The sequence below is a fragment of the Jaculus jaculus genome, chromosome 13 (genome assembly GCF_020740685.1).
Source record: "Jaculus jaculus isolate mJacJac1 chromosome 13, mJacJac1.mat.Y.cur, whole genome shotgun sequence".
NCBI lineage: Eukaryota > Metazoa > Chordata > Mammalia > Rodentia > Dipodidae > Jaculus > Jaculus jaculus.
The window spans coordinates 29,184,714-29,211,260 of NC_059114.1; the positions used below are offsets into that span (position 1 = coordinate 29,184,714).

Consider the following 26,547-nt stretch of genomic DNA (forward strand, 5'->3'; position numbering starts at 1 on the left):
TATTTTTTTGAGGTAGGGTCTCGCTCTAGTCAAAGCTGACCTGGAATTCACTATGGAGTCTCAGGGTGGCCTCAAACTCATGGTGATCCATCTACCTCTGCCTCCCGAGTGCTAGAATTAAAGGTGTGTGCCACCACGTTCGGCTATTTATTTATTTATTTTTGAGGTAAGGTTTCACTCTAGTCCAGGCTAACCCGAAATTCACTATATAGTCTCAGGGTGGCCTCGAACTCATGGTGATTCTCTTACTTTTGCCTCCTGAGTGCTGGACTTAAAGGCATGGGCCACCACACCCAGATCCCTAATTCTTTAAAAAATTTTTTTTTTTTTTAGCTGGGCATGGTGGAGGTGGCCCATGCCTTTAAGTCCAGCACTCAGGAGGCAAAGGTAGGCAGATCACCGTGAGTTTGAGGCCACCCTGAGACTACATAGTGAATTCCGGGTCAGCCTGAGCTAGAGTGAAACCCTATCTCGGAAAACCAAAAAAAAATTTTTTTTTCTGTTTCTTATTTATTTATTTGGTCTGTTTCTTTTTTATTTATTTATTTATTTGAGAGCGACAGACACAGAGAGAATGACAGATAGAGGGAGAGAGAGAGAATGGGCGTGCCAGGGCTTCCAGCCTCTGCAAACGAACTCCAGACACGTGCGCCCCCTTGTGCATCTGGCTAACGTGGGACCTGGGGAACCGAGCCTCGAACCGGGGTCCTTAGGCTTCACAGGCTAGCGCTTAACCGCTAAGCCATCTCTCCAGCCCTGGTCTGTTTCTTTTTAAAATTTTTTTATTAATTAGTTTTGTATTCAGCAAATACAGTCAGTTTGGTACCATTAATAGGCTCATCTGTGACCTGCCCCCTCCCCTTGGCCCCTCCTTGTTGAGGTCATGCATTGTGGAGTTAGCCCACAGTTATCATGACCCAACATGTGGCTCTGACATTCTTTCCACCCCCTCTTCTGCAAAATTTCCCTCAGCCATGTTGGGTTCATTTTTGGTCTGCTTCAGTGATGAGGTGTTAGGGGCCTCTGAGTTTCTGGCTCTCTGATTTGGTAGGAGTTGATTTTTCTCTGTGTTGGTCTCCTTCCCCCTTGTGCTTGTATCTGGTTCACCAGGAAAACAGCAGCCTTGCTTGTTTCGCCAGTTTTTCTTAGTTTCAGGCGGGGCCCTTTTGAGATATGATGGGGTGGCTCTCTCCTTAAGATCTACATCTATCTGAAAAAAAGAAGCAGATTCTCCAACGGAGAGTAAGTTAGTACCAGGAAAAATGAGATAACCCTTACTATTTTTTATAGAGAATTTAATAGGTGTAGGCCCTCTTGTAGCCCGCAATTGATGGTAGCTTGATAATGGAGAGCGGGCTTATGTTTTTATATGGTTCTGACTTGTTTCCCAGCTCCAGCTATATGGGTCCTGTACCACTGAGGGGATCAGTTAGCCAAATCAAGAGCAGTTGGCTCCCCACCATGGCTGTGTGCCACTATTGCACTTGTGTGGGCATCACAACAGGTTATTTGCTGCTAAGTAGGTTAGACCATGAGTTGCTTGGACAGATATTGGTCATTTTTCCCCCAGTCACCCATGTAGCACCTTCTGGCACTAGACACACTGACTGTCTGGGGACTGACTCTCTTGCATCTGCCAGCCATGCCACTCAAAAAAAATTTTTAATCAATCTATCTATCTATATCTATCTATCTATCTATCTATCTATCTATCTATCTATCTATCTATCTATCTATCTATCTATCTATCTATCTATCTATCTATCTATCTATCTATCATCTATCTACTATCTATTTATTTTTGAGAGAGAGACAGAAAGAGGGACCAAGAGGCAGAGAGAGGGAGAATGGGCATGCCAGGACCTTTCAGGGCTGCAAACAAATGTCAGATATGTGCGCCCCCTTGTGCACATGTGTGACATTGCAGTCACCTCACCATTTGGCTATACTGGACCTGGAGATTTGAACAAGCATTCTTAGACTTCACAGGCAAGCACTTTAACCACTAAGCAATCTCTCCAGCCCTTAAAAAAAGTATTTATTTATTTATAAGCATAGAAAGAGAGACAGAGTGAGAGAGTGAGTGGGCACACTAGGGACTTTAGCTGCTGCAGACAAACTCCAGATACATACACCACTTTGTGCATCTGGATTTACATGGGTGCTGGGTAATCAAACTGGGTTTGTTAGGGTTTACAGGCAAGTTCTTTAACTGCTGAACCATCTCCAGCCCATCAATTCCTTTTTATTCTTTCATTATTATTATTATTATTTATTTGTATTTATTTTGAGAGAGAGAAAAAAAAGAGGAAGGGAGAGAGACAGAGAATGGGCACCCCAAGGCCTTCAGCTGCTGAGAACAAACTCCAGATACATGTTCCCCTTGTGCACATGTGACATTGCACACTCGCATCACTGTGTGTCTGGCTTACATGGGACCTGGAGATCTGAACACGAGTTCTTAGGCTTTTCAGGCAATCACCTTAAGTGCTAAGCTATCACTCCAGCCCTCTTTTGTTATTTAAGCTTTTTTATTTATGAGAGAGAATTGGTGTGCCAGAGCCTTTGCCACTGCAAACGAACTCCAGATGTGTGCACCACTTTGTGCACATGTGTCACTTTGTGCACCTGGCTTATGTGGGTTCTGGGGAGTCAAACCTGGGTCCTTTGGCTTTGCAGGCAAGTGCTTTAACCACTAAGCCATCTTTCCAGCTCTTTTTTTTTCAGTGTTGAACAAGCTCTTTATAGATAGCTTTTCTTTTGTTATACATATTTTGCTAGGTCTTATAAATTTTCTACATTGAACATTTCTTTATTTATGTATTTATTTATTGGTATGTGTTTGTGTGTGTATTCAAGTACTCACATGCCACATCTGCTGTTCTTGTTTTTTATTTTATTTTATTTATTTATTTGAGAGAGAGAGAGAATTAGAATGGGCATGCTAGGGCCTTCAGCCACTGCAAACCAACTCCAGATGCATGCATCCTCCTTGTGCATTTGGCTTCTGTGGGTCCTGGGGAGTCAAACCTAGGTCCTTTGGCTTTTCAGGCAAGAGCCTTTAATTGCTAAGCCATTGCTCCAGCCCTCTTGTTTTTTTTTTTTTTTAGGTAGGGCCTCACTCTGCCTCAGGCTGGCCTTGAATTCACTATCTAGTCTCAGGGTGGCCTTGAACTTACGGTGATCATCCCATCTCTGCTTCCTAAGTGCTGGGATTAAAGACATGTGCCACCATGTCCAGCTCTGTTCTTTTATTATTTGAAGGTGCTGGGGCTGGGACCCAGGCCCTGTTCATGCTGGGCAAATACCTCCACCACTGAGCTCTACCTCCCAGTTCCACTGTTTCTAATAAGCTATAAATGTAATTTTATCTAACATTACAGAAATTTTTTTTTTAAATTTTTATTTATTTCAGAGTGACAGACACAGAGAGAATGACAGATAGAGGGAGAGAGAGAGAATGGGCGCGCCAGGGCTTCCAGCCTCTGCAAACGAACTCCAGACGCATGCACCCCCTTGTGCATCTGGCTAACGTGGGACCTGGGGAACCGAGCCTCGAACCGGGGTCCTTAGGCTTCACAGGCAAGCGCTTAACCGCTAAGCCATCTCTCCAGCCCCAGAAACTTTTATATTACAGAATTTTGAAACATACATTAAGTTTTATATGAAATCACTTTCTTTTGGGGGGGAGCGTTTCAAGGTAGAGTTTTACTTTAGCCCAGGCTGACCTGGAATTCACTATGTGGTCTCAGGCTGGCCTCAAACTCATGTTAATTCTTCTCCCTCTACCTTCTGAATGCTGGGATTAAAGGTATGAACTATCATGCTTGGCTTTTTTTTTTCTTGTGGTTTTTCCAAGGTAGGGTGTCACTCTAGCCAAGGCTGACCTGGAGTTCACTATATAGTCTCAGAGTGGCCTCAAACTCACGGTGTTCCTCCTACCTCTGCCTCCTGAGTGCTGGGATTAAAGGCGTACACCACTACACCCGGCTTCTTGGCTTTTTTTTTAAAAAACTTTTTTTTTTTAATAAATGAAGTTTCTTTTTTTTTTCCTTTTTATTTATTTATTTGTGAGAGAGAAAAAGAGGGAGGGAGAGCGAGAGAGAGCGAGAGTGAGAGAGAGAGAGAGAGAGAGAGAGAGAGAGAGAATGGGCATGCCAGCTCTAGCTGCTGCAAACAAACTCCAGAATGCATGCATTCCCTTGTGCATCTGGTTTATTTGGATCCTGGGGAATTGAACCTGGGTCCTTTGGCTTTGCAGGCAAGTGCCTTAACCACTAGGCAATCTTCCAGCCCTTATAAAACTTTTAAAAATATTTATTAATTTGCAAGCAGAGAGTAAGAAAGAGAAGTGAGGCAGAATGGATGCACCAGGGCCTCCAGCTGCTGCAAACACACTCTAGATACATGTGGTGCTTTGTGCATCTGGCTTTACATAGGTATTGGGGAATTGAATCTTGGTTCTTAGTCTTTGCAGGCAAGAGCCTTAGCCATTGAGACATCTCTTCAGTCCTATTATCATTTTTAAATTAATTATTTGATTTGTTGTTTTTTCTGAGGTTGGGTCTCATTCTAGCCCAGGCTCACTTTGCAGTTTCAGGGTAGCCTCAAACTTACAGTGAGCCTCTTTCTCTTTCTTTCTTTCTTTCACAATTTTTTAAACATTTTCCATGAATTCTTTTTTTTTTTTTTTTTTTTTTGAGGTAGGGTTTCACTCTATCCCAGGCTGACCTGGAATTCACTATGGAGTCTCAGGATAGCCTTGAACTCATGGCAATCCTCCTACTTCTGCCTCCCGAGTGCTGGGATTAAAGGCGTGGGCCACCACACCTGGCCTCTTTTTCTTTTTAAATATTTATTTTTATTTGTTTGTTTACTAGAGACAGAGATAGATAGGTAGATAGAGAGAGAATGGGTGCACCAGGGCCTCTAGGCATTGAAAACGAACTCTAGATGCATGTGCCACCTTGTGCGTCTGTCTTACGTGGGACCTGGAGAATTGAACCTGGATCCTTAAGCTTCGCAGGCAAGTGCTGTAACCACTAAGCCATTTCTCCAACTCCCTTTTTCTTTTGTCTGTCTTTCTTCTTCTTTTTTTTTTTGAGGTAGGGTCTCACTCTAGCTCAGGCTGACTTGGAATTCACTATGTAGTCTCAGGATGGCCTCAAACTCACAGTGATCCTCCTACCTCTGCCTCCCTAATACTGGGATTAGAGGGATGCACCACCACGCCTGGCTTTTAAAAATATGTTTATTTATTTATTTGAGAGAGGGAAAGAAGCAAAGTGAGAGAGACAGAGAGAATGTGTACATCAGGGCTTCCAGCCACTACAAATGAACTCTAGACACATGCGCCACCTTGTGCATCTGGCTTATGTTAGTCCTGGGGAATCAAACATAGGTCCTTTGGCTTTGCAGGCAATCGCCTTAACCACTAAGCCATCTCTCCTACCCGTATTATATATTTTTTAAAAATTTTTATTAACAACTTCCATGATTATAAAAAATATCCCATGGTATTACCCTCTCTCCCCCCACTTTCCCCTTTGAAACTCCATTCTCCATCATATCCCCTCTCCTTCTAAGTCTCTCTTTAATTTTGATGTACATGATATTTTCCTCTTACGATGGTCTTGTGTAGGTAGTGTCAGGCACTGTGAGGTCATAGACATCCAGGCCATTTTGTGTCTGGAGGGAGCATGTTGTAAGGAGTCCTACCCTTCCTTTGACTCTAACATTTTTTTTGCTACCTCTTCCACATTAGATCCTGAGCCTTGGAAGGTGTGATAGAGATATTGCAGTACTGAGCACTGTGGTCACTTCTTTCCAGCACCATGATACCTTCTGAGTCGTCCCAAAGTTACTGCCTTCTGAAAAGAGAAGATTCTCTACCAAAAGTGAGAGTAGCCTTAATATAGGGGTATGAACATTATGAGAAGTGCTTACTGGGCAGTTTGATAAGCACAATACATTTAGCCAGACAGCAGCAGATGTTACATCCCTAAGGCTCATCACTATCCTTGTTTTAACTTTTTATGTCAGAGATGTGTTCCCTCCCATGGAGCGGGCCTTCAGTCCAATTAGAGGGTAGTTGGTTTCCACCATGACAGATATGCCACTATTGCACCTGTTGGCTCATTTGTCCTGGCTGGCCAAATATAAGGCTTGCAGTGTCTACTGTTGAGTATCTTCACTGGTGATTTTTCTTTCTCTCATTGAACTGCATGCAGAATGGCTTCTTCCAGCTTTCTGTCAGCTGGTCTATATGGAGGAGGTTATCAGCTCAGTTCCAGCAGGATTTTTCAGTGGCTTTGCAGCCCAAGTATGTGAAGTCTTCAGCAATAGGGTCTTGCCATCTATTCCTGGTGGGAAACCAAGGGACTCGGCAGTGGCCTATAATGTTTTGGGGGCATCAGGGACCTCCCTGGCTAACAACTCACTGGAAGGTATCCCATTTCTGGCACTGAAAATTTTCTAGTAACAATCTATGGCTCCTGAGTGTTCCATTGTCCAAAAAAGTAGGATTCCATATGATTTATTTATATCCTCTTAGATTTTGATTAGCCCTCCCTCCACCTTTCCTTTACTCTTCCCCTGACCTCACTTTGGGCTTTTTCACCTGCATCTGTATATCATTTTTTAATCTTATTTATCCTATAAACATTTTTAGTGGAGTTCATGAGTTTCCTGTGTGAGGCCCTGGTATTTATTGCTAGAATTCCCTGACCCTTGTCAATGAGGTATTATTAAACTGTTGCAATAGGACTGAGCAGTAGAATGTACAGTTTTTTTTTTTTTTTTTTTTTTTTTTTTTTTTTTTTTTTGCTTTTCGAGGTAGGGTCTCACTCTAATCCAGGCTGACCTAGAATTCACTGTGTATTCTCAGGGTGGCCTAGAACTCATGACATCCCCCTGCCTCTGTCTCCAAGTGCTGGGATTAAAGGCATGTGCCACCACGCTCTGCTACATACAATTTTTTTTTTTAGTGGGGGGGGCATGGTTTTTAGATAGGTTCTCATACTATAGCCTAGGCTGGCCTTGAACTCTGTGTAACCCACACTGGCTCTGACCTTACTTTCCCATGTGTTGGAATTCTAAGCATGAGCCATCACATCTGTCAGAAAACAAGCTTTTCTTCATAAACTCTGGTTAATTATTTATGATGGGAAGAAAAGACATACTTCTCTGCTGGGTTCATCCCTTGCCCTTAGGTGTCCCTGGCTGGGCAATGTCTACAGAGTGCACCAGTGGCATTCCTTCAAAATCTTGATATCCACTGCACTACTGATCTGGACTTGTACCAGGAACGAGATGGCATCCTCCATGAGAAGATAAAGAACCATGCCATGGGAGGTATGTTGTACTTGTTCAGAGAAAGGACATAGGCATGTATAAGAGATACTATAATCTGTGACTATAAATCAAGGCTACTGGATCAACTTAAAGTGTTATTTCACCTGTTAGTTGATAGTGCTTTCTTTGGGAAAAGTTCAATTCCATTAAAATTCCATATTGTGTGTGTGGTCTTTTTTCCTTGCTGTGCTCAGAATGATGCCCAAGGTCTTGTGCATTTTAGGCAGTTGTTCTGCCAGTGAGCTACATTCTCAGGCCAAGGTGTCTTTATTTTTCCCCCCCAAATATTTATTTGCTTGAGAGAGAAAGAGAGAAAAAGGAGGAAAATATGGACACACCAGGACCTCCTGCCACTGTAAACTCTAGACACATGCACCCCTTTGTGCATCTGGATTTGTGTGGATACTGAATAATTGAACACCCATCTCTCCAGCACTTTACTTCCCTTTTTGTTTTGCATGTGTGTGGTGTACACATGTGCATATGCAGCTGCAACACCCTGTGCACTCATCATAGGAGAACGTAGGGTGTCCCCATCCATTGCTTATCCATGTATTTCCTAGAGATGGAGTCTCTCACTGATTTGGAAGCTTGCTGTTTTCTCAAGCCCCCATAAGACTGGTGGTACAGATGCACATGGCCACACCCAGCTATTATGTGGGTGCTGGGAAATTGCACTTGGGAGGACTCAGGACTGAGGCCCTGAAGTGTGCTCAGGGGAGTGCTCTCCTGAGCCATCTCTCTGGCTCCCCTCCCTTTTTAAATTGAAGTAAAATTTCTATAAATTAATTTTTTTTGTTATTTTTTGAGGCATGGTGTTGCTGTAACCCAGGCTGACCTGGAATTTACTGTGTAGTCTCAGGCCTCGAACTCATGGTTATTCTCCTACCTCCACCCTCATCATAAATTAAATTTAGTGTGTGAGTTGAATTGAGTATTTTTAGAATGTTCTGGCACCTTACAGCATAGCTTCAAAATGTTTACTCATCCCAGAGGGAAGCCTTTATCTGTTCAGCAGCTGTTTCCTATTCTCCTCTCCCAATAACCCCTGAACCCCAAATCCTGTTTGTGTCTGGATTTCCCTGGATGGACAATTCCTATCAATGTACCCATTCACTATGTGGCACTTTGCGTCTGTCTTTGGTCACTTAACAGTGTTGTCAAGGTTCACCCGCATTGTGGCAATTGTCAGGGCTATATTCCTTTTTAGAGCCCCATAGTGTTCCAGCATATGGCTGTACCACATGTTGCTTATCCATTTGTTAATTGATGCACACTTGTTTTCTTACCATCCATTTGATCTTGTGAACACTGTTGGTATGAGCACTTGGGTACAAGTTTCTGAGTGAACGTGTTTTGTTTCCCTTGGACATATTCCTAAGAATGGGATTGATGTGCTGTGCAGTTATGTGACCTTTTGAGGAACAATGTAACTTTTCTGGAGTGGCTACTTTCTTTTACAACCCACCTTGCAGCTCATCAGATGTTGGTGCTGACTCTTGCACTCCTCCTTCAGTTAGAATTAGATGCAGAAAGAAGAGGGAACCAAGCTGGGCATGGCAGTGCATGCCTTTAATCCCAGCACTCAGGAGGAGAGATAGGAGGATCGCTGTGAGTTCGAGTCCACCCTGAGACTACTACGTAGTGAATTTCAGATCAGCCTGGGCTAGAGTGAGACCCTACCTTGGAAAAAAGAAGAAGACTGCTGTGGGTGGCACCCAGAAGGGCAGGCAAGGTTCCCGTATTAGCTTAATTGTGCTTTACTTTGAGTACATAAACAAGTCCACATGGCACTGTGGAAGTTAATATTTTTTTACTCTTTTCAGGTATAGTCATACCTGCAGTAATCTATGAGGAAGCAACTGACCTTAACAAGATCATCACCAATATAGGTATTGTAGTGTTACATTTTTATGCTATTTTTACAGAAATATATGTTCCATTTTTCACCCCCAACCCCACACACCCTTCCCCATCTCTGAGATAGCATTTCACTAGCAGCCTCCTGAGTGCTTGGTTTACAGGCATGTGCCACTGTGCCTGGCTTTTGTGTCATTTCTTTCTAGTGTGGTATTATCTCAGAGTAAAGTGCCTTTTCATTAAGATTTGAGCTGTGGGCTGGAAAGATGGCTCAGTGGTTAAGGCGCTTGCCTACAAAGCTTAAGTACCCAAGTTCCAGTCCCAATACCCACATAAAGCCAGATGCAGGCAGAGGTAGGAGGATCACTATTAGTTCAAGGCCAGCCTGAGTCTACCTAATGAATTCCAGGTCAGCCTGTGTTAGAATAAAACCGTACCTTGAAAAACACAAAAAGAAAAAGGTATTGAGCCAGATATGGTTACATACATCTTTAATCCCAGTACTTGGGAGAAAGAGATAGGAGGATCACCAGGAGTTCAGGGCCAGTAGTAATGAATTCTATTCCAAGTCAGCCTCTGCTAGAGTGAGACCCTACCTTGAAAAACCAAAAAAAAAAAAAAAAAAGCTGGATATGGTGACACATGCCCTTAATCCCAGATCCCAGCACTCTGGGGGCAGAGGTAGGAGGATAACTGTGAGTTAGAGGCCACCCTGAGACTACATAGTGAATTCCAGGTCAGCCTGGGCTAGAGTGAGACCCTATGTCAAAAAAAAAAAAAAAAAAAAGAGAGAGAGAGAGAGAGAGAGAGAGAGAGAGAGAGAAAGAGAAAAAAGATTGGGAGAGTGAGAGAGACCAAGACTTGTATGGTACCCACTCTTGTAATCGTAGCACTCAGAAGCTGAGGTAAGAAGATTATGAATTCAAGACCAGCCTGCATGGGGTGGTTTGAATCTGATAACCCCCATAACTCATGTATTTTTGAATGCTTGGTTCCCAGTGGATGGCAGTTTGGGAGGTGGAGCCTTGATGATGGAGGTGTGTTATTGGGAGTGGTCTTAGGAATGTTATATCCAGCTCCCCCTTGCTAACATGTGCCTCACTATCCTTGTTTCCCACCTTGCTGTGGCAGAAGTGATGTTCAGCTTTTGCCCATGCCATGCTTTCTTTCCTTTGCCATCATGAAGTTTCTCCTCAAAACTGTAAGCTGAAATAAACTTTCCTCGCAACAGCTGCTTTTGGTTGGGTGCTTTATTCCAGCAATGGAAGGTAACTACAACACTGGGCTAATGAGTGAGTACCAGGTTACCCTGGGCTAGAGTGAGACCTTGCCTCAAAAACAAAACCAACAGCAGGGTGTTGTGGCTTACACCTTTAACCCAAGCATTCATGAGGCAGAGGTAGGAGGATCACTGTGAATTTGAGGCCACCCTGAGAATATGTAGTGAATTCCAAGTCATTCTGGGGTAGAATGAGACCCTACATTGAAGCCCCCACCCAAAAAAAAAAAAAAAAAAAGAGAATTAAGGGATGTTTAGCAGAGTTGAGGGTGATGCTATTCTTGGTCTACTTTGCTTGCACTGTATCTGGCCTCTGCCATCCCCTTCACCAGCCTCAGTGGCATGAGCCATTCTTCTGTTCTGTGAGACTTCTGTCAAATGTCTGTCAAGTAGTTAAGACATTCCTGAGGCTATAGCATTTCTGATTCTTGCCATTAAAAAAATTATTTATTTGTGTATGCATGCATGTTCATATGTGTGAATGTGGGTGTCTGTGTATCACATACATGTATAGAGGTCACAGGACAGGTTTTTGGGTTAATCTTCATCTTTCTACCTCCTTTGAGGCAGTTTTTCTCCAGATATCACTCTCTTTGCCTCCCATCTTGCTACCAATCAGTGTTCTGGGATTATAGAAGACCACAACAGCAAAAGCTGGGCGTGGTGTCACACGCCTTTAATCCCAGTACTTGGATCACTGTGAGTTCAAGGCCACCCTGAGACTCCATAGTGAATTCCAGGTTAGCCTGGGCTAGAGTGAGACCCTACCTCAAAAAACAAAAACAAAAACCCCAAAACCAAAAAACAACAAAAAAAGAAGACCACAACAGCTTCTGGCTGTTTTTTTTTTTTTAAATTTCTTAACAAATATTTCATTAATTTATTTATGGGAGAGAGAGAGAAATAGGCAAATAGAGAGACAGAGAGAATGGGCATACCAGGGCCTCTAGTCACTGAAAATAAACTCTAGATGCATGCACCATTTTGCATATCTGGCTTTATGTGGGTCCTGGGGAATTGAACTGGGATCCTTAGGCTTTGCAGGAAAACGCCCCAACTGCTGAGCTATCACTCCAGCTGCAGCTTCTGGCTTTTTACATGGGGTCTGGGAATCAAACTTGGGAACTCCAGCTTGTGGGACAAGAATTTTATCCACTTAGCCATCTCTCCAGCCTTCTTGCCAATTGTGATAATTAAATATTGCAACTGTGATGAAGCCAGATGAGCCGTGTAGAGTGTGGCAGCTGTTAGTAGGGCTTGTTTTTTTTCATTATTATTAATTTTATTTATTTATTTATTTATTATTTATATGAGAGAGGGAAAGAGCCAGACACACACAGAGGGAGAGAGAAAGAGAGAATGGGTGTGCCAGGGCTACTAGCCCCTGCAAATGAACCCCAGATATAAGTACCACCTTGTGCATCTGGCTTACGTGGGTCCTGTGGAATCGAACCAGGGTCCTTTGGCTTTGCAGGCAAATGCCTTAGCCACTAAGCCATCCCTTCAGCCCCCTCATTTCTTACTGTGTCAGATTTTGGAAGAGTTCAGCAGGCCTTCCTGAGCCCACACTCCCAACTGCCTCGCTCCAGGTCATGCTGGGAGCTGGGGATATAAGAATCCAAGGAAAGGGACAAATGATATTCAGGGAATCTGGTAGAACAGAGGATGGTGGCTGTTTCTGACTTGGGGACCAGAGGAACCATAGAGGAAATAGCTTGCTTTGGAGCCAGGGATGGGCAGGGTGGAGATAAAAAGGCTTGGGGAAACCACCCAGGAAGAAACCTGAATCTGGAGAGGGCTTTGAATTTATGAAAATATTCTTGTCTTTGCAGAGACACTTTCAAACAGTGGATCTACCCCTAGGAATGTGAACTTAGAAGAACATTATCTTTTCCGATGGCATAATAACACAATCACTGAAGTAAATGTCAAAATTATTAGGGCCAAAATCAGTGCACACCAGAAAGGTAAGTGGTGTGAGTAGTGAGAATGCTTTCAGCATATTTTTCTTCCTCAAAGATTCTCATTATTAGAGCATACAGAATGAAGTCAGATTTGTTTGTTATGCATGCTTATAATTTCACCAGAGACAGCATTGTTTTTTACATTAAAATGTAACTTTTGGGCTGGGGAGATAGCTCAGTGGATAAAGCACTTGCCGCACAAGTGTGAGGAATGGCGTTTAGATCTCCAGAACCCATGTAACTGCTGAGCTGGCTTAGCAGCCTGCCTGTCATCCCTGCACTTAGGAGTTAGAGACGGAATGCCTGGGGCTAGATGGCTAGCTAGACTAGCTGAATTAGTGTGTCTGGGTTAGAGCAAGAGACCCTGCCTCTGTAAATAAGTGGAAAGCCATTGATGAAGACACTTGACATCACTATCTGACCTCCTGAGAGCTGGGATATAAGCACGTACTACCATGCTTAGTTCATAGGGTATAATTTTTTCCTCAATGAAATGGTGTTTATTTTATACTTATTTTGGTTCATTTCTAGGAATAATAACACAGAGATTTACAGTGAGGTTTTTAAGCCATACCAGTGGTGATGAAAAAGAATCTTCTGGAAATCCAGGTAAGATGGGTCTGAGAGTTACTGGTCCTCTGGAAGATCTTGGGACAGCACATCTGGGCTGTCCACAGTTTTGGTTCATCCTGCTAAACTGTAGCTTTTTTTTTTTTTTTTTTGAGGTAGGCTCTCTCTCTAGCTCAAGATGAGCTGGAATTCACTATGTAGTCTTAGGCTGGCCTTGAACTCACAGTGAGCCTTTTACCTGTTTCCCAAATGCTGGGATTAAAGGCATGTGCTACCATGCCCGGCTCTGTGGCATCTTTATTTTCTTTTATGACACTGAGCGTCCTGCTCCATCACTCTTCTGTTCATTCTTTGTTTTAAACTTTTTTATTAACAACTTTCATAATTAGAGACAATAAACCACGAAAATTCCCTGCCCTCCTTTACTTTCCCCTTCACAAATCTACTCTCCATTACCTCCTCTCCCTCTCTATCAGTCTCTTCTTTTATTGATGTCATCATCTTTCCTCCTAGTATGAGGTTCTTGTAAAGGTAGTACTAGGCACTATGAGGTCATGGATACTGAGGTCAATCTGTGTCTGAACGATTGCCTTGTAAGCAGTCCTACCCTTCCTTAGGCTATTATATTCTTTCCTCCAACTCTTGCACAATGGACCCCAAACTTTGGAAGGTGTGATAGAGACAGTTCAGCGCTGAATACTCCTCTGTCACTTCTTTTCAGCACTATGGTGCCTTGAGAGTAGCATTAATATATTGCTATGACCCTTAAGAAAAGTGTTTACTGGGCAGTTTGGTGAGCATAATATGCATTTAGCCAGATAAGAGCAGACATTATACTCTTAGGACTCACGACCTCCCTATCATAGGCTTTTTATTAGGTTTTCAGTATCAGGTATGGGTTCCCTCCCATGGGGTGGGTCCCCAGGCCAATTAGAGAGCAGTTGGCTTCTCCCATAACAGACATACTACTGTTATATCTGTTCAGTCATCTAGCCTGGCTGGTCAAACATAAAGATTGCAGTGGCTACTATTGTTTATCTCTATGATGACTTCTCTCTCTCATAGGGCTGCATACAGCATAGCTTTTTCAGGCTTTCTGTCAGCTTGTCTGTATGGAGGAGGTTTTTAGCTCAGTTCCAACAAGATTTCTCAGTGACCTTGCAGCCAAGGGTCTTACCTAGTTCTAGTGGGGAATCAAGAGCCTTGGCAATGGCCTGTAAAGTTTTGGGAGCATCAGGGACTTCTCTGGCCAACAACTTACTGGTAAACCATCTCTTGTTCTTCTTTTTCCATGGTCTTAAGGTGGATCATTAAGTTGTTTACTTGCAACCTTTTTAATTTTTAAAAAATATTTTATTTTTATTTATTTATTTGAGAGAAAGAGGCTAGGGGTGGGAGCAGAGAATGGGTGCCCCAGGGCCTCCAGCCACTGTAAATAAACTCCAGATAGACACATGTGCTACCTTGTGCATCTGGCTCATGTGGGTCCTGGGGAATCAAGTTAAGGTCCTTTGGCTTTGCAGGCAAGTGCCTTAAACACTAAGCCATCTCTCCAGCCCTCTAATTTCTTTTTCTTTTTATTAAATTAATTATTTATTTGAGAGAGAGAGGGAGAGAAAGGGTACCAGCCATTGCAAATTAAGTCCAGACACAATTGCCCCCTTGTATACATGTGTGACATTGCATGCTTGTGTCACTGTGCATCTGGCTTATGTGCAACCTGGAGAGTAGAACATGAATTCGTAGGCTTCACAGATAAGCACCTTAACCACTAAGCCATCTCTTCAGGCCTCTAATTTCTTAATATAGACACCGAAAGCTATGTATTTCCCTCTTTGGACTGCCTTCCTGTGTACCAAAAGTTTTGTTATGTTGTGTTATCATTATTATTTCATTTTATGATTTTTTAAATTTCTTTTTTGATTTTTTTTTTTTTTTTGAGGTATAGTTTCAACCTATCCCAGGCTGACCTGGAATTCACTATGTAGTCTTAGGATGGCTTTAACCTTACAGTGATCCTCCTATCTCTGCCTTCCAAGTGCTGGGATTAAAGGTATGCTCCACTATGCTCAGCAATTTTTGATTTCTTCAATGACCTATTCATCATTCAGTAGTATACTGTTTAGTTTCCATGATTTTGTATATGTTCTATAGTTTTCTTTTTCTTTTCTTTTTTTTTTTTTTGTTTTTTCGAGGTAGGGTCTTACTCTAGCTCAGAATGACCTAGAACTCACTCCATAGTCTCAGGGTGACCTTGAACTCATGGTGATCCTCCTACCTCTGCCTCCCAAGTGCTGGGATTAAAAGCATGTGCTACCATGCCCTGTAGCTCTAAAGTTTTTCTTGTTGATTTGTTGTAGTTTAATCCTACTGTGATCAGATAGAATGCAAGGAATTATTTCAGTTTTCCTGTATTTATTAATATTTTGTTAAAATATGATCAATTTTAGAGAATGTTCCATGTGTTGCTAAAAAGAATGTATATTCTGCAACATTTGGATGCAGTCTTCTGCAGATATCTGTTAGGTCCATTTGTTCAATGACATCATTTAATCCAGGTGTCTCTGTTTATTTTCTGCCGGGGTGACATGTCAATTGATGAGAATGGGGTATTAAAGTCATGAACTATAATTGTGCTTAGTGTTATCTGTGATCTTAAGTCTAATATGAAATTAGGAGCCCCTATGTTAGGTCCATATATGTTTAGAATTGTAATATATTCCTATTGAATTGTTCCACTTTAATCAGTATAAAGTGATCTTCTTTATCTTTCCTAACTTCCTAATATTAAAATATTAGTTTGAAGTGTATTCTGTCAGATATTAGGATAGCAACACCTACTTGTTTTCTAGGCCCATTTACTTGAAATATTATTTTCTGTCCTTTTACTCTAAGATAGTATCTGTCTTTTGTGGAAAGGTAAACAAAGAATCTAGTCAGCAAGCCAGGGTCTTTTGGTTGGGGCATTTGAGACCATTGATATTAAGAGTTATTATTGAAATGTATGTATTTATTCTTCTCATTCTTCCTGTTTTGTAATTCTTCTGTTTTTTGTTTTTTGTTTGTTTTTCAAGGTAGGGTCTCACTCTGGCTCAGGCTGACCTGGAATTCACTATGTGGTCTCAGGGTATCCTTGATGTCCTCGAACTCACGGCAATCCTCCTACCTCTGCTAGGATTAAAGGCATGCACCGCCACACCTGGCTACTCTCTTGTTTTAACTGTTGAGTATGGTTTATTTTTTTCCTGTTTCCTCATGTGTATGCTTTGCTTTCTCTTCAGTGTGAAGGATTCCTTCATGTATTTTCTGTAGGGATGGCTCAGTGGTCACATATTCCTTTAGCCTGTTTTTGTTGTGGAATGTCCTTATATCTCTGTTGGTTTGGATGGATAGCTTTGCTGGATCAAGTATTCTTGGTTGACAGTTGTTACTTTCAGAACTTGGAATATATCATTCTAGGCCTTTCTGGCTTTTAAACTTTGTGTTGAATAATCTGCTGTTATCCTGATGGAATTGCCTTTGTATGACTTGCTTTTTCTCTCTAACTGCTTTCAATGTATTTTCTTTGGTTTGTGTGTTTAGTAGTTTAATTATAATATGGCGAGGAGAGGTTCTTTCCTAATTTTGTCTGTCTGACATTCTAAAGGATTCCAGTTTCTGCATTGGCATCTCTTTCCCTATGTAGGGGAAATTTTCTTCTATGATTTTGTTGAAAATACCTACTATGCCTTTGCAGTGAAATTCTTCTCCTACTATACCCTGAATTCTTTTTTTTCTTCTTTTCAACTTTTTTTTTTTTTAATTTTTATTTGACAGCGACAGACACAGAGAGAAAGACAGATAGAGGAAGAGAGAGAGAATGGGCATGCCAGGGCTTCGAGCCTCTGCAAACGAGCTCCAGACGCGTGCACCCCCTTGTGCATCTGACTAACGTGGGACCTGGGGAACCAAGCCTCAAACCGGTGTCTTTAGGCTTCACAGGCAAGGCTCAACCACTAAGCCATCTCTCCAGCCCAACTTTTTTTTTTTTTATTAGCAACTTCCATGATTATAAATAATATCCAATGGTAATACTCCCTCCCCCCAACTTTCCCTTTGAAACTCCATTCTCCATCATATTCCTTTCCCTGCTCAATCAGTCTCTCTTTTATTTAAATGTCATGATCTTTTCCTCCTGTTATGATGGTCTTGTGTAGGTAGTGTCAGGCACTGTGAGGTCATGGATATCCAGGCCGTTTTGTGTCTGGTGAGAGCACGTTGTAAGGAGTCCTACCTTTCCTTTGGGTCTTACATTCTTTCTTTTACCTCTTCTGCAATAGACGCTGAGCCTTGGAAGGTGTGATAGAGATATTACAGTGCTGAGTACTCCTGTCACTTTGTTCCAGGACCATGATGCCTTCTGAGTCATTCCAAAGTCACTGCCATCTGGAAAGAGAAGATTCTCTACCAAAAAATGAGAGTAGCATTAATATATGGGTATGAACCTTAAGAGAGGGCCTTACTGGGCAGTTTGATAAGCATAGTATATACATTTAGCCAGACAGCAGCAGATGTTATACCCCTAGGGCTCATGACTACTCCTGTTTTAAGTTTTTAGTATTAGGGATGTATTCCCTCCCATGGAGTGGGCCTCCAGTCTAATTTTTCCACCATGACAGGTGTGCCACTATTGCACCCTTGGCTCATTTGGCCTAGCTGGCCAAATATAAGGCTTGCAGTGTCCACTGTTGAGGTTCTTCATTGGTGATTTCTCTTTCTCCCATTGAACTGCATGCAGAATGGCTTCTTCCAGCTTTCTGTCAGCTGGTCTACATGGAGGAGGTTATCAGCTCAGTTTAGGTTATGAGCAGGATTTTTCAGTGGCTTTGCAGCCCAAGTATGTGAAGTCTTCAGCAATAGGGTCTTACCATCTATTCCTGGTGGGAAACCAAGGGATTGGCAGTGGCCTATAATGTTTTGGGGGCATCAGGGACCTCCCTGGCCAACAACTCACTGGAAGGTATCCCATTCCTGGCACTGAAAATTTTCTAGCAACAATCTATCGCTGGCTCCTGAGTGTTCCATTGTCCAAAAAGAAAGGTTTCTATATGATTTATTTATGTCCTCTTAGATTTTGATTAGCTCTTCCTCCACCTTTCCTTTACTCCATCTCTTTCCCCTGACCTCACTTGGGCCTTTTCACCCCTATTAATCTATTCTTCTACATACTTATATACAATACCATTCTATGAAGTACCCTCTCTCTTCCTTTCTATTCCCTTTATATTTCTTTTCTAGCTTACTGGCCTTTGCTACTGAGTTTTCTTCCTACTCACTAGAAACCCAGTCATCTGTAGCTAGGATCCACATATGAGATCTGAGAACATGAGACATTTGGCTTTCTGGGCCTAGGTTACCTCACTTAGTATAATCCTTTCCAGATCCATCCATTTTCCTGCAAATTTCATAACTTCATTTTTCTTTACCACTGAGGAGAACTCCATTGGATAAATGTGCTATATATTCATTATCTACTCATCAGTTGAGGGACATCTAGGCTGATTCCAATCCCCAGCTATTGTGAGTTGAGCAGCAGTAAACATGGTTGAGCAAGTATCTCTAAGATACTGAGAAGAGTCCTTAGGATATATGCCTAGGAGTGATATAGCTGAGTCATATGGTAGATCTATTTTTAGCTGTCTCAGGAACCGCCACACTGATTTCCAAAATGGCTGGACCAGATTGCATTCCCACCAACAGTGTAGAAGGGTTCCTCTTTTTCCACATCCTCGCCAGCATTTATGGTCATTTGTTTTCATGATGGTAGCCAGTCTGACAGGAGTGAGATGGAATCTCAACATAGTTTTAATCTGCATTTCCCTGATGACTAGGGATGTAGAACAATGTTTTAGATGCTTATATGCCATCTGTATTTCTTATTTTGAGAACTATTTAGTTCCATAGCCCACTTTTTAATTGGTTTGTTTGATTTATTATTTAACTTTTTGAGTTCTTTGTATGTCCTAGATATTAATCCTCTACCAGATGTGTAGCTGGTAAAGATATTTTTCCCATTCTATAGGTTGCCGCTTTGCTTTATTCAGTGTCCTTTGCCATTCAAAATCTTTGTAATTTCACGAGGTCCCAGCAGTTAATCTGTGGTTTTATTGCCTGAGCAATTGGGGTTATATTCAGGAAGTCTTTGCCAAGCCCAATATGTTTTCATTGTATAGATCCTTCACTTTCTTGGTTAGGTTTATACCAAGGTATTTTATTTTTCTTGATGCATTTGTGAATAGAATTGATTCTCTGATTTCATCCTCTGTGTGTTTGTTGTTAGCATATAGGAAGGCTACTGATTTCTGTGCATTTATTTTTTATCCTGCTACATGGCTATAGGTGTTTATCAGCTCTAACAGTTTGCTGGTAGAGTCTTTAGGGTCCTTTATATATAGAATCATGTGCAAATAATCATAATTTGATCTCTTTCTTTTCAATTTGTATCCCTTTTATGTGCATCTCTTGCCTTATTGCTATAGCTAAGGCTTCCAGTACTATATTAAATAAAAGTGGGGACAGTGGACACACTTGTCTTGTTCCTGATTTTAGTAGAAAAGCTTCCAGTTTTCCCCTATTTAGTAATATGTTGGCTGTAGGCTTGTCATAAATAGCCTTTATTATATTGAGATATGTTCCTTCTATTCCCAGTCTTTCTGTAGGACTTTTATTCTTGAAGGGTTGTTGGATTTTGTCAAATGCTTTCTCTGCCTCTAATAAGATGATCATGTGATTTTTGTCCTTCAGTCCATTTATATATTGTATTACATTTATTGATTTCCATATGTTGAACCATCCCTGCATCTCTGGTATAAAGCCTACTTGGTCAGAGTGAATGATCTTTCTGATATATTCTTTTTTTTTTTTTTTAACTTTTAAACTTTTTATTTATTTAAGAGAGAGAGAGAATGGGCGCACCAGGGCCTCCAGCCACTGCAAACCAATTCCAGATGCTTGTGGCCCCTTGTGCATCTGGCTTATGTGGGTCCTGGGGAATCGAACCGAGGTCCTTTGGCCTTGTAGGCAAACACATTAACCGCTAAGCCATCTCTCCAGCCCCAACTTTCTTGTTTTTTTTGTGGTAGGGTTTCATGTTAGCCTAGCGAACCTGGAATTCACTGTGTAGTCTCAGGGTGGCCTCCGATCCTCCTACCTCTGCCTCCCAGTGCTGGGATTAAAGGCCCCAGGCAGTTTTAAAGCCATCTACAGAGGGCACTTCAAGGTGGTAGGAGCTTCTAAGGTGCATCATGTACATCCTGGGTACGTGGTAGTCAGCAGAAAGTGCCACAGGAAAACATGGTGGAAGTGGTTGATGACGAAAGAGGTATCTGGGGACAAGAGGTCTAGGAATCAGGGTACCAAATACACACTAAGCCTTGCCCAGGAAGCACATAGTGAGGTACAGGCCTAGGAACCACAGCCTGGGGCTGGATTTGCTTTGCAGTGCACATGGTAACACAGGAAAGGCAGTCTTTCCAACCTAGTATTTAAAGACAACAGCCAGTGAATGTTTCAGCTATTTTTAGTTAAAGAAAAACAGCCTTTTCTGAGGTGACAAGGTGAACTGCAGGTCAGAAGGAAGCTGGCTGTGGGCTTCTCTAAGCTCTTCTCCACAGCCCGGAAGTGAGTGAAGCGCGGCCCAGGAACCTGCCTGCAGCAGAGGGCTCCTCCTGTGATGGGTGAAGCTGCCAGCTGCCGCTGGTCACTTGATTGATTGCGGGGGACTCCAAGGCTATCTCCGCCAATTGACATGAGTAACACTAATATTGTTAGGGGCATTAAGTTAAGGAATGACACAGGGAGCCAACATGGCTTATTCAGTTGGATTCTGAATCACAATCAAGAAATAGTCTTTATCAGGTGCGACCATAATTTCATTTTTCTTGGAGCGAATCCGAAGGAAGGTGAGGTCATTTTGAGGGTCAATTTCACGCACAGTGCTTCGTGCCTTCAGGATGAAGTTGTGCATGAGGTTGGCATACTGAGTGGTGGTGGGATTGTCCATGGTGCTCTTGATGGGAATGCCTTCAGTGTTCACCACGATGATTCCCTGTACTCCTTTCTGGCTCTGGAGTCTCTTCAGGGTCTCTTCCACCTCTGCCATCTCGATCCGATCCCGCAGCTCCGCGTCGCACACACTCAGCAGAGCTCTGCGCCCTTCTCTGATATATTCTTGTATTCTGTTTGTCAATGTTTTGTTGAGAATTTTTTTTAAATTTTTTTTGGCTTTATTTTTATTTACTTATTTGAGAGTGACACACAGAGAAAGAGGCAGAGAGAGAGAGAGAGAGAATGGGCACGCCAGGGCCTCCAGCCACTGCAGACGAATTCCAGACATGTGTGCCCCCTTGTGCATCTGGCTGACGTGGGACCTGGGGAATGGAGCCTCGAACCAGGGTCCTTAGGCTTCATAGGCAAGTGCTTAACCGCTAAGCAATCTCTCCAGCCCAAGAATTTTTGCATCTATGTTCGTGAGGAAGATTGGTCTGTAATTTTCTTTTTTTTTGTTCCATCTTTGCCTGGTTTTGGTATCAGGGTGATGCTAGCATCATAGAAAGGGTTTGGTAGGATTCCTTTTTTTCTATTTTGTGAAAAAGTTTAAGAAGCAATGCTGATTTGCTAAGGGTTTATCAACCTTGTTTATCCTTTCAGAGAACCAACTCTTTGTTTCATTGATTCTTTAGATTGTTTTTTTGGTTTCTATGTCATTAATTTTTGCCCTAATCTTTATTATTTCTTCCCGTCTACTGATTTTTTGTTTGCCTTGTTCTTTTACCAAGGCTTTAAGGTGAAGCATTAGGTCATTTACTTGAGACCTTTCTAATTTTTAATATAGGTATTTAAAGCTATAAATTTCCCTCTTAGGACTGCCTTCATTGTGTCCTAAACGTTTTGATATGTTGTGTTCTCATTATCATTTGAATCTATGAATTTTTTGGTTTCCTTCTTGATTTCTTCATTGACCCATTTGTCATTTAGTAGTGTATTGTTTAGTTTCCATGATTTTGTGTATGCTCTGTAGCTTTTCTTGCTTTTGATTTGTAGTTTGATTCTGCTGTGGTCATATAGAATGCATGGAATTATTTCAGTTTTCCTGCATTTGTTAAGATTTGCTTTGTGTCCTAATATGTGGCCTATTTTAGAGAATGTTCCATGTGCTGCCAAAAAGAATGTGTATTCTGCAGCATTTGGATGAAATGCCCTGCATATATCTGTTAGGTCCATTTGTTCTATGACCTCATTTAATCCAGATGCTTCTCTGTTTATTTTTTGCCAGGATGACCTGTCAGTTGATGAGAGTGTGATGTTGAAGACACCCACCAGAACTGTGTTTGGTGTTATCTGTGATCTTAGATCTAATAGCATTTGTTTGATGAAGTTGGGAGCCCCCATGTTGGTGCATATATGTTTAAGATTGTAATGTCCTCCTGTTGGAGTGTGCCTTTAATCAATATAAAGTGACCTTCCTTATCTTTCCTTACTCATGTTAGACTGAAGCCTACCTTGTCAGATATTAGGATAGCAACCCCTGCTTGTTTTCTAGGCCCATTTGCTTGAAACACTGTTTTGCAATCTTCACCCTAAAATAGGGTCCATCCTCTGTAGAAAGGTGAATGTCTTTGAGGCAACAAATTGAAGGATCCTGCTGTTTAAACCCGTCTGCAAACCTCTTTTGGTTGGGGCATTGAGGCCATTGATATTAAGCGATATTATTGAAAGGTGTGTATTTATTTTTGCCAATTTTTTTGTAGTTCTTCCAGTTTTACCTTTACTCCCTTGTATTAACTAGTATTTGAGTGTTGTTTGTTTTTTTCCATGTTCCTTATATGTGTGCTTTTCTTTCTCTTCGGCATGGAGTATTCTTTCAAGTATTTTTTGTAGTGCTGGTTTTGTCTTCAAATGTTCCTTTAGCCTGCTTTTGTTGTGGAATGTCCTTATTTCTCCGTCTGTTTGAATAGATAGCTTTGCAGGATAAAGAAACCTTGGTTGACAGTTGTTATCTTTCAGAACTTGGAATACATCACTCCAAGCCCTTCTGGCTTTTAAAGTTTGTGTTGAGTAATCTGCTGTAATCCTGCTGGGCTTGCCTTTGTAGGTGACATGATTTTTCTCTCTAACTGCTTTCAATGTATTTTCTTTTCTTTCTTTCTTCTTTTTTTTTCTTTAAAACTATTTATTTATTTAAATAGGTACACAAAACTAGGTATTACATCTAGGTATGATATATTTTTTTAATTTTGTTTATTTTTATTTATTTATTTGACAGTGACAGACAGAGAGAGAAAGAGGCATGTCAGGGCTTCCAGCCACTGCAAACACACTCCAGACATGTGCGCCCCTTTGTGTATCTGGCTAATGTGGGTCCTGGGGAATCGAGCCTCGAACCGGGGTCCTTAGGCTTCACAGGCAAGCGCTTAACTGCTAAGCTATCTCTCCAGCCCTAGGTATGATATTTTTATATTCACTCTTTCTTAGTTAACTCTCCCTCTCCTCCCTGTCCTTAGATCCACCTGCCTTTCTGCTGTCCAGTTACATGTCACATGTATCGTTTTGTCCTTTTTTTACCCTATTTCCTCATCAAATCCCTTTGCTTTCTCTTGGTCATAGCTCTACCTCTTTAGCTTTTACCCACCATTGATCTCATTTATATCCATACACATAAATATTACAAGCTAGAACCAGATATAAGAGAGAACATTTGGTTTTGAGCCTGTTTAATCTGGATTACCTCACTTAATAAATTCATTCCAGATTCTCTCCATTTGCCTACAGATTTCATAATTTCTATTTTTTTTTACAATTTTATTAAACATTTTTCATGATTATAAAAAATATCCCATGGAAATACCTCCCTTCCCCCCTTTTCCCCTTTGAAATTCCCTTCTCCATCACATTCACTCCCCATCTCAATAAGTCTCTCCTCTATTTGGATGCCATGATCCTTTCCTCCTCTTATGATGGTCTTATGTAGGTAGTGTCAGGCACTATGAGGTCATGGATATCGAGGCCAATTTTTTGTCTGGAGGGAGCACATTGTAAGGAGTCCAACCCTTCCTTTGGCTCTTACATTCTTTCCGCCACCTCTTCTGCATTAGACCCTGAGCCTTGGAAGGTGTGATCGAGATGTTACTCGGTACTCTATAGTTACTTCTTTCCAGCACCATGATACCTTCTGAGTTGTCCCAAAGTCACTGCCATCTGGAAAGAGAAGATTCTCTACCAAAAGTGAGAGTAGCATTAATATAAGGGTATGAATACTAAGAGAAGTGCTTACGGGGCAGTTTGATAAGCATAGTATATACTCTAATCCAGAAATCAGCAGATGCTACAACCCGAGGGCTCATGACTACCCCTGTTTTAAGTTTTCAGTCTTAGGGTCGTATTCCTTCCCTTGGAGTGGGCCTCCAGTCCAATTGGAAGGCAGTTGGTATCCACCATGACAGACATGCCACTATTGCACCTGTTGGCTCATTTGGCTTGGCTGGCCAATTATAAGGCTTGCAGTGTCCTCTGTTGAGTATCTTCATTGGTGGTGTATCTTTCTCCTATTGAACTACATGTAGAATGGCTTCTTGTAGCTTTCTGTCAGCTGGTCTACATGGAGGAGGTTATCAGCTCAGTTCCAGCAGGATTTCTTAGTGGCTTTGCAGCTCAAGTATGTGGAGTCTTCAGCAATAGGGTCTTACCATCTATTCCTGGTGGGAAACCAAGGGCCTCGGCAATGGTCTATAATGTTTTGGGGGCATTAGGGACCTCCCTGGCCAACAACTCACTGGAAGGTATCACATCCCTGGTACTGAAAATTTTCTAGCAATGATCTACGGTTCCTGAGTGTTCCTTTGTCCAAAACTGAAGGATATGATTTATTTGCATCCTCTTAGATTTTGATTAGCCCTCCCACCACCTTTCCTTTACTCAATCTCCTCCCCTGACCTCACTTTGGGCCTTTTCACCCCCATTAATCTATTCTTCTACTTACATGTATACAATACCAACCTATTAAGTACCCTCCTCCCTTCCCTTCTCTTCCTTTTGTATCTTGTTTTTAGCTTACTGGCATCTGCTACTGAGTTTTTTTATTTTTTTTTCTTTCTTTCTTTCTTTCTTTCTTTTTTTTTTTTTTTTCAAGGTAGGGTCTCACTCTAGCTCAGGCTGACCTGGAATTCACTATGGAGTCTCAGGATGGCCTCAAACTCACGGCAATCCTCCTATCTCTGCCTCCCTAGTGCTGGTATTAAAGGCATCTGCCACCACGCCCGGCTCAATATATTTTCTTTGGTTTGTATGTTTGGTAGTTTAATTATAATACGGCAAGGAGAGTTTCTTTCCAGGTTTTGTCTGGTTGGTTTTCTAAAGGATTCCTGTATCTGCATTGGTACCTCTTTCCCAATTTGGGATAAGTTTTCTTATGTGATTTTGTTGAAAACACCTGCTATGCCTTTGGAGTGAAATTCTTCTCCTTCTACTATACCCTGAATTCTTATGTTTGATCTTTTCATAGTGTCCCGAATATCTTGAAATTCCCATTCATACTTTCCTATTAGTTTGTCTTTCTCTTTGTTGGACTATATGAGATCTGCCACCTGGTCTTCTAGTTTAGATATTCTGTCCTCTCCTCTATCCATTCTACTGGTGAGATTTTCTACAGAGTGTTTTATTTCATAAACTGTGTTCTTCATTGGTAGTAATTCTGACTGTTTTTTCTTTATTATTTCTATTTCCTTATTTATGTCTTGTATTGACCTCTTTTTTTTTCATTAAATTGGTGTCCTGTGTCTTCTTTGATTCCTTTGATTGCCTCTTTCACGTCTTTGAGCATATTTATAATCATTCTTTTGTAATGTTTCTCAGGCATTCTCATTCTCTCTGGAGGTCATTTCTGATGCATTAATATTATTTGGTGGATTTATATTGTCTTTTGTTTTTGGTGTTTCTTGTGTTATAATGTGTATATTTTTGCATCTTGGATTAATTTAATGCTTGGATTTTCTAGTTAGCTGCAGTATTATTAGATGAATCTGATGTTATGTGTCATCAGGGTAGCTGCTTAAGGTGTAAGGTGTGGCTCTTAAGACTCTCAGAGTATCTACAAAAGTGACCCTTGATGTTGGGTTTGCCAGCTATGAGAGTATTCAAGTAGGCTGAGTGGAATAAAATACAGGCAGATTCTAAAATTAAACAGTGTACACATTTAATGAAAAATAGCACAGAGTATTTATGGGAGAGTAGGTGTATGACAACCAGATCCTCTAACAGTCACTGTCTTTCAGGGTGGTGGTGCCCCATACCCTTAATCCTGTCAACTAGGAGGTTAAGATTTCTGGTCTTTTGAGGGTTCCAAGTCAGCTTGTGGCCAAATGAGACCCTTCCCTAATGAACAACAGAAGAGGAAACAAAGCCACTATAAATCAAGAAGCAACAAATAACAAGCCCAAAATCTAGCTTATTTAAGAATGTCAAATCCAACCATCCATCAGATTTAAC

The 26,547-nt window shown here is 41.5% G+C and overlaps 2 protein-coding genes across 3 annotated transcripts in view; one reads left to right on the forward strand and one right to left on the reverse strand.

The window, feature by feature from the left end:
- Positions 1 to 26,547, forward strand: part of Tctn2 (tectonic family member 2) — a 57,675-nt gene that overhangs the window by 13,109 nt on the left and 18,019 nt on the right. For both annotated transcript variants that reach the window (XM_045132949.1, XM_045132948.1), the window contains exons 8-11: positions 7,212 to 7,353; positions 9,180 to 9,245; positions 12,325 to 12,459; positions 12,988 to 13,065. In XM_045132949.1, the coding sequence (XP_044988884.1) occupies positions 7,212 to 7,353; positions 9,180 to 9,245; positions 12,325 to 12,459; positions 12,988 to 13,065 (421 nt within the window). The remainder of the gene's footprint in view (positions 1 to 7,211; positions 7,354 to 9,179; positions 9,246 to 12,324; positions 12,460 to 12,987; positions 13,066 to 26,547) is intronic.
- On the reverse strand, positions 20,569 to 21,218 carry LOC123454220 (dynein light chain roadblock-type 1). The gene has a single exon (XM_045132950.1). The coding sequence runs from the start codon at positions 21,164 to 21,166 to the stop codon at positions 20,876 to 20,878; it is 291 nt and encodes a 96-aa protein (XP_044988885.1). The 5' UTR covers positions 21,167 to 21,218; the 3' UTR covers positions 20,569 to 20,875.

Coding starts and splice junctions, on each gene's coding strand:
- LOC123454220 (XM_045132950.1), bottom strand. CDS start 21,166: ATGGCAGAGGTGGAAGAGACCCTGAAGAGACTCCAGAGCCAGAAAGGA.